General features: G+C 38.8%; 1 protein-coding gene across 2 annotated transcripts in view; it reads left to right on the top strand.

The window, feature by feature from the left end:
- LOC107677277 (calpain-15-like) overlaps positions 1-7500 on the top strand; it is a 30851-nt gene that overhangs the window by 9138 nt on the left and 14213 nt on the right. For both annotated transcript variants that reach the window (XM_016472125.1, XM_016472124.1), the window contains one exon: positions 2927-4382. In XM_016472125.1, the coding sequence (XP_016327611.1) occupies positions 2949-4382 (1434 nt within the window). In that variant the 5' untranslated portion in view covers positions 2927-2948. The remainder of the gene's footprint in view (positions 1-2926; positions 4383-7500) is intronic.

Here is a 7500-nt window from a genome sequence, read left to right as displayed (position 1 = left end):
ACGTGTATGTGATGGTTTTTGGAGACACGGGGCCAAATGTCTCGGCACTAGGGATGTAACGATTCACTCAACTCACAATGCGATAGGATTCACAATACTGATTTCACGATACGATTTTCTCACGACCTTTTTAACTAAATGAGATTTAAGACAAATATAAATGCAGAAATATAAATGCTTGGACAAAATGCTGCGCATTTCTTTGTGAAATTGAAATGTCAAATAACAAAACTAAATTGAAATTCCAAAACAAACCCCAAATCGAATAAATAACACAAATAAAATAAATATTTCATATGAACAATTTAAAACCATTTAAGATTAGAGGCTGCGACTGCATTTTAATCACAAGCATGAGCAATTTTAAATTGTTTAAATTAAATTAGATTGTAATTTCAAAATTTGAAGCAAAATCTGATGCTCTGACTTTAGTTTTGTGAAACTATACTACATAAAACATCTGCACAAAACAAAAACAGCTGACAAACTGAATGAGAACGCAGATTCACTCTCTGACAGCAGATGGCGCTCATGGAACAGCAGCGATACGGTGTTTCCTTGGTTACCGCTGTAAACTAAACAGCGCAGCGCTACTGATGAAAAGAAAATATCATCTAAACTTTTCTAAAGACAGTCAGTTCCCCTCAGAGATACATTCATATAAACTCCCACCCCCAACTGTACCGCGATTCGTTTAACATCTCAACCGATTTGAATTGGCACATATTTGTATCGATTTTCAAGTGGCTACAGTATATAAAACAGTTTTGAAAGGGTCTTCGTGGTTGCCAGATATCATGTTTGCTTGCTCTTGTTATTATTTTAGGTGTTTTCTCTTTTGATTAATCAAATGTTGATCTTTAGTCTGTCCTTTTTCATGTAGAGTAATGGCATTTCATAATTGATAGCAATGGTCAAATTATGTGAATTTTTTTTAGTGGTTGAGATCTAGGAAGCAGGGTGGATTATTATTATTATTATTATTATATAATGATAAATTATTATATAAAATTATGGAAGAAGTATTATGTTACATATTTATATAGAGAGACTTCTCAAGTGCACTGAAAAAGTTTATTAATTTGTTCATTTTATTAATTAATTAAAATGTTATATTTGTTATATAATGGTATATTATTATAACTAATGTATATAATATATATTATATAATAAATGTTTATATGTATATATATACACACACACACCCCTCAAATACACCTTAAAAAATCTTATGTAGATCTTATTTTTGTGCATGTAAAATATTTATCTTGTTTGTCTACCTTTTGTCTACCATTTATTCATTTATTTATCCATTTTTTTATTATCTATTTACCAGTTTTGTTTTGTTGGACATTAAATGGCCTCAGACATGGCATAAAACAATCAAATAAATTGGTTTTATGTATGACCAATATCTCATAATGGCCAAATTTTATTTGATTAACCAACCTGTCTGGTATATTGGGTTAATATATTAGTATATTAATAATGTTGGTTTATTAATAATGCATTGTGTTATTAATCTTCCTTATTAGTCTATCTTTACTTAAAGAGCAGGTCATATGGTATTTTAAAGTGTCCTAATATTGTGTTGGAGTCCCCTACAACAGGTTTAAATGCATCTACGGTCAGAAAACATTAATATTAAATGTATATTCTGAGAAAATTACAGAGTAATTTGCCAATGATTTCGAAACGATTCGTTCCAAGCAAGTTTGGAGCAAACCCCTCCCTTCCATAAGCCTACTCTGCTCTGATTGGTCAGCTGGCCAAGCCTGTTGTGATTGGCACAGAGAGGAGTCCTTGAGCAAGTTAGCGAGCGCTACCATTGACAAAGCACATTAATATAGTGCTCCAATCCGTTCTTATAATAATGACATAAAATATAAAAACACTTATGCAAGCGAATCGTGCCCACAGCTAAAGTTTAGCTGCTAAACTGTGAACACTTAAAACAATAATGGTGGATACGTTAGCTGCGTGCTAATGTGACTAACTGATGAAACAATACAGTTTGTAAACCAAAATATGTCTACTGTAATGTTTGAAGAACGACAGATAAAAGACGCTCTGTCTTACCTTTTAATCAGAACACAGAACAGCTGTATCGCAGACGCACTCGCTCGTCTTTCCCTGAATTAACCCTATAACTGCCGGCGCAGCAAAATAAACAGCAATTTCACAATGATTATAAAGTCTGTGTGCTACACTACATTCTTTATTATTAAACGGAGTGATTAGAACAACGTCAGTCTACATTAATCGACACATTCTTAGGAAATTGATATTTTGAGCACTCAATTGAAAATGTACACATAACGTATCAATCGTACTTACAGGTTGTGGTTCGGAGAGCTTGTTAGTCCAAATTAAGAAGATTAGAAGCCAACGAAAATAAAAGCCAAGATTAGAGAAGCAGTCCTTGGTAAAATGACATGCACACAACAAAAGGTTCGAATTGTATTTCTGTGGTATCCTTGAACACGGCGTCTTCTCAACATGATGTAAACACACTAACTAGCAGAAGTGTTTGTGGGCAGGTCAGACTGTTCGTATTTCGTGGGAAAGCAGGGATTATGCAAATGTATTACCCAGTGACTTTTACTGGTAACAGGCAAAAGATTCGAAAATATGATGACTAGTTAAGGCGATTCAGAATCGACTCTCTCTTTTGAGAGACAATATCTTTTATTTATCGTGCACTTTACTGATTAACAACTTTGCAGATTGTTTTAATTTAAGGATAGCTACGTTATAAACTGCAAAAGATATACTTTTCAAAAACCCATATGACCTGCTCTTTAATGCTATATGATTTTCCCCTCTACATATTCCTTTCTCTTTATGAACTCCATTCTGCTCTCTTTTCTGTACTTTGGACTTTAATTCCATAACTAATTGTTTTTTCTCTCTTCTTCTTTTTCAGTCACTCTCATTCTCCTGGTTCGATGGCAGCAGTTGTGAGGAATTCTGATTGGTCATGCGGGCGCTGCACGTTTCTTAACTCCAGTGGCTCCTTACGCTGCTCTATTTGTGAAGCTCCTCGGCAGAAGCCGGATTTGAACCATATTTTGCGCCTCAGCAGTGCTGAGGAACCTCGCTGGTCCTGCCCACGCTGCACGCTGACTAATCACCATGGATTAGGCTCGTGTTCTGTGTGCGGAGCAGCTCCAGTTACGCCCAACGGACCCCTCCCACACAAGCAGCCCCCGCCCACTCCAGTAGAGCCCGCCTGCAGCCCTGAAGCCAAAGGTCAGGTAGCCAATGGGGAGTCCCGGTGCACGGAACCCAACGGGGAGGGGTCTGTGGGAGGGGAGGGGTCATCAGAGTGGGCGTGTCCTCGCTGTACTTTAGTAAACACTCCGGTGGCGTTATCGTGCTCGGCATGTGGTGGTCCGAGGAAACTCTCCTTACCGAAAATCCCTCCTGAAGCGCTAGTGGTCCCGGAAGTGCACACACCCGTGGCGGGGTTTCCCACGCAAACGACAGGAGCATCTGCGCCACTTCTCATCGATCTGACTGAAGATTCTCCACCCCTAGCACCTTCTGAAACCCCTTCTCCACCCCCCGTCCCGTTTCTGCCCCCTTCCCTGTCCTCGCTTCAGAATAACCCCGTGCCTCGCAGCCGAAGGGAAGTCCCGCCCCCTGGCCGGCCCCCGAACCCTGCCCCCTCGCCAACCTCACCTTCAACAGCAGCGCCTACCAAACCCAAGCCCCTCCCACCATCAGACAACTACTCACTCAAGCGCCTGAGCGTGCTGGAGGAGGAGCCTAACAACCCCGCCCCTCCAGTCACATCTCCACCCTCTTGGAAGTGCCCCGGATGCTCCGCCCCCACAGCTCCTCCCTCGTCATCCGCCGGCCGCTGCGATGCATGTCGAGGGTCGCGGCCGGGTTCGGGCGGCGACGTCATCGATGTACTAGGCGAGTCGGTGCGATTCACGCCGGCGTCGCCGTCCAGTCCAGACTTCAGCTCATGGGCGTGTTCCAAATGTACGTTGCGCAACCCGACTGGTGCGGGCCACTGCACGGCCTGTGGATCGTACAAATTGCACGGTTTCTCCGAGCCGTCCAACTGCTCGTCGTGTTCTCGGAAACAACAGCACTCGCATGCCTTTACTTCCGCCTCCTCTTCCGCCATCTCATCCCCATCTGCGCAGGACAAGAGCGCCTGTCAGTGGACGTGTCCTGCCTGCACGCTCTTGAACGAAGTACGGATGAAGCATTGCGCGGCGTGTCACACCCCACAGCAGTACCTGAATCAGAGGAAAATAGGGAAACCGCTCAAACGGCGGGAGAGCATGCATGTGGAGACACGCAGACGCACAGATGAAGAAGAGGCCAAGGAATTGTGGGAAAATATTGTCAGCTTCTGTAGAGAGGTAAGACACTGTCAGTTTGATTTGAGAAAAAGATTTGTGTAGTATTTTTAAATACGCTAAGCAGCTACTATTTTGGCATATATGATACTGATTTTAACAAATATCGGCCGATACTCTAATCTACGGAGACCCGCATATGATACGCAGAAAAAAATGACTTCATAATTTGTGGCCACATTTTAAATAAAATTAATTAATTTGTTCTCCCATTTTAGGTAGTGACTAATTAGTGATTAATTTGTTCCGTCATTTTATTTTAGTTAAATTGTGACCATTATTCAACTAAAAAAGTTAGTGGCCTCGGTTTACCTAAAATGTGTAACAAATTAATAAGTCCTGGGAATGATACATAGCTTAAGTGACAATACGATGATATTAAAATAAATTTCATTAACAGAAATGTTGACAGGATTGGTCAATTCGATTTAAGCTGTCCACTTAATTTAATCCTGAAAGTGGAATGATGTTTTCCATGTAAAAATATGCAGATAAATGTTGTTCATTCACAGGCTAGGGTTATTTTAGAGTTCAATTTAAATTATTAATATGTAAATCTTCCTTATGTTAATTTCAAAAACTCACCTTAGTTATTTTAACAGATTTTTAAACTATATTTTTACATGATATCCAAAGAGATTTGGAGTCTTTACGATTTTTACATTTTTTTGCAAGAAATCTCTTCTGCTCACCAAGGCTGCATTTATTTGATAAAAAAAATACAGTAAAATTGTGAAATATTATTACAATTTAAAATAAATGTTTTCTATTGTAATATGTTATAAAATGTAATTTATTCCCGTAATGTAAAGCTGAATTTTCAGCATCATTACTCCAGTCTTCAGTGTCATGTGATCCTTCGGAAATCATTCTGATATACTGATTTGCTGCTCAAGAACCAAATTATAGACCTTATCAATACAATAGATGTACTTTATTAATTATTAATGAACCATCTGTTTTTAATATCAGTTTAAATGTCAGTGATTTGATACATCAGTGCATCTCTAGTGATCTCATTTGTAGTGTTCACACTATACTGTAATATATATCTCTATATTACACACACGACCCACCTAAATACTAATGTTCCATTATCTAAACATCCTGCTACTCTATTCTGTTGACATTTCAAACTGCAGCTCCGTTTTTAAGCTGAGCCAGTATCAGAAACACACAGAGCATGAAAACAGCGGCGCCCCTCATATCTGCTAAATATTTGATATATTTCTGACCTTAATCGAGGGGGAAATGCTCAGACTTTGTGTTTGAGGAGATGCTGACAGCGATGTTCTGTTCAGACAGAAGGGATGTTTAAGGAGCGTCCCGCAGAAGTAAGTGGCTGTGTGCTCTTGTGAGTCGAGTGTGTAATGATTCACTGCCGACGGGGCTGAAATGCAAATTCTCAAGTTCTTCTTGTTCTTGATCTTTTTCCATATTCAATAAAAGGTTTCGGAAAAGAACGCAGAAGTGTTTAGGCGATTTATCATTTGCACTTAAAACCGCTCTAAGCGGAGTACTTCATCTTTTAAATTGAACTGCTTCCTTAATTCTGGGACTCGCAAATACAACTTCAGCAGCTTCTCAAAGATCTTCTTTAATCAGGAGTTTTCCTTTCAGATATGATTCTAGGATCTTTGAAACTCCTTGATATCTCTGACGTATGTCTTCCATATCTCTGGTTAATTTTTATATTTTAGCCATGAGATTGGTGTTCAAATCAGATTGACCTTTGTATTTCCTCCTTGTGCAGACAAACACCTCTTAAAGACCTGTGATGGTACAAACCAAAGGTTGAAATCAAGATAAGCCACAGTTTGATCCAACTTATGATCTCTACATTAATGAATTGTTAGTATCATCTTGGAGGTTGGATATATTTGGATGCTGCTCCAACACACTCCTTTTCTCACTTGCTTCTCCAATGACCTCTTGAGATTTTCCATGTTCTGTGGTTTCCGGACTACACGCGTTATTTCCACAGGAGGGTCGATGCAACATGATATGAATCCTCAGGTTTTCTCTAAGATGAAGTACATCTTTTTGGTTTTTTGGTGCGTGTTACATGACTAGAAGGTCCTTCAGTGTTTTTGGGGCACGTCAGGATGTGTTAGTGTTTACACTGTAAATGAGATGTGATCGTAAGCATCCCTGAAGATGATCTGATCTGATCTGATCTAAAAATTATCAGATCAACCAGGATGAATGTTAATTTCAGGTCTCAGCACAGCTGTGATTTGACCCAGATGTTCTCACTTCAGAATAGTTCCATAATGAAAAATGAAGTTTAGAACCTGTCTAAGCTATTCAAAATGTATTTTTTCAGCCCGTTATGTAATAAAATAATATGATTAATAATCTCAAACACAAGTTGACACTCAGTTTCACCGCACTTCCATGTCTGCATGCATTTCCCCAGCAGCCCCTCCGATCTGCATCCGTCTGCGCTCGCAACTTGGGAGACGTATTTTTAGAAACGGTTGCAGCAGCAATTAAACGGCTCCCCAGAGTCAAAATGACCCCTATTTCTCTGGCATACACGTGTTTTTCCTGTGAGAAAAAAAAATCAGGTGCGGCGTGAGCTGCTGCTGTCCGTGAGAATGTATGTTTGAAGCTTTATTGTTCTTGCAGAATATCTGCTGCAGTTTTTGTAAATTTACATGTTTCCTCCCTCTTTGCTGCGTCTTCATATGATGCACATCATGTCGACTCTATAAAGATGCTCACAGTGATTTGTAGCAACAAAGTGAACAGAAGTTGATGTTTTAGGGTGAAAGTTAGTGTAGTTTTTGAGTAAATAGGGTGAAAATTTACAATTACTTCCTGCATGTATGCGTGTATATTATATGCATATTATTTAATGATGGCAAATGGGATCTCCAAACATTCAGGGAAAAAAGCAATTTAAAAATTATTTTGACCCTAATTTTTAAAAATGTTGTTGTTGTTATTGTTAGTAGTAGTAGTAGTAAAATACATTTATTTTAATGATGGAAAATTATATCTACATAGGTTTTTACATGATATTTATTAAAAACACAGTAATAGTAAACAACAGTAATATTTTAGTTACACACACTCGTGTGTATATATATATATATATATATATATATATATATAT

This window comes from Sinocyclocheilus anshuiensis, unplaced genomic scaffold, assembly GCF_001515605.1.
Source record: "Sinocyclocheilus anshuiensis isolate Anshui unplaced genomic scaffold, SAMN03320099.WGS_v1.1 scaffold392, whole genome shotgun sequence".
NCBI lineage: Eukaryota > Metazoa > Chordata > Actinopteri > Cypriniformes > Cyprinidae > Sinocyclocheilus > Sinocyclocheilus anshuiensis.
This window is presented reverse-complemented; position numbering and strand designations above follow the sequence as displayed.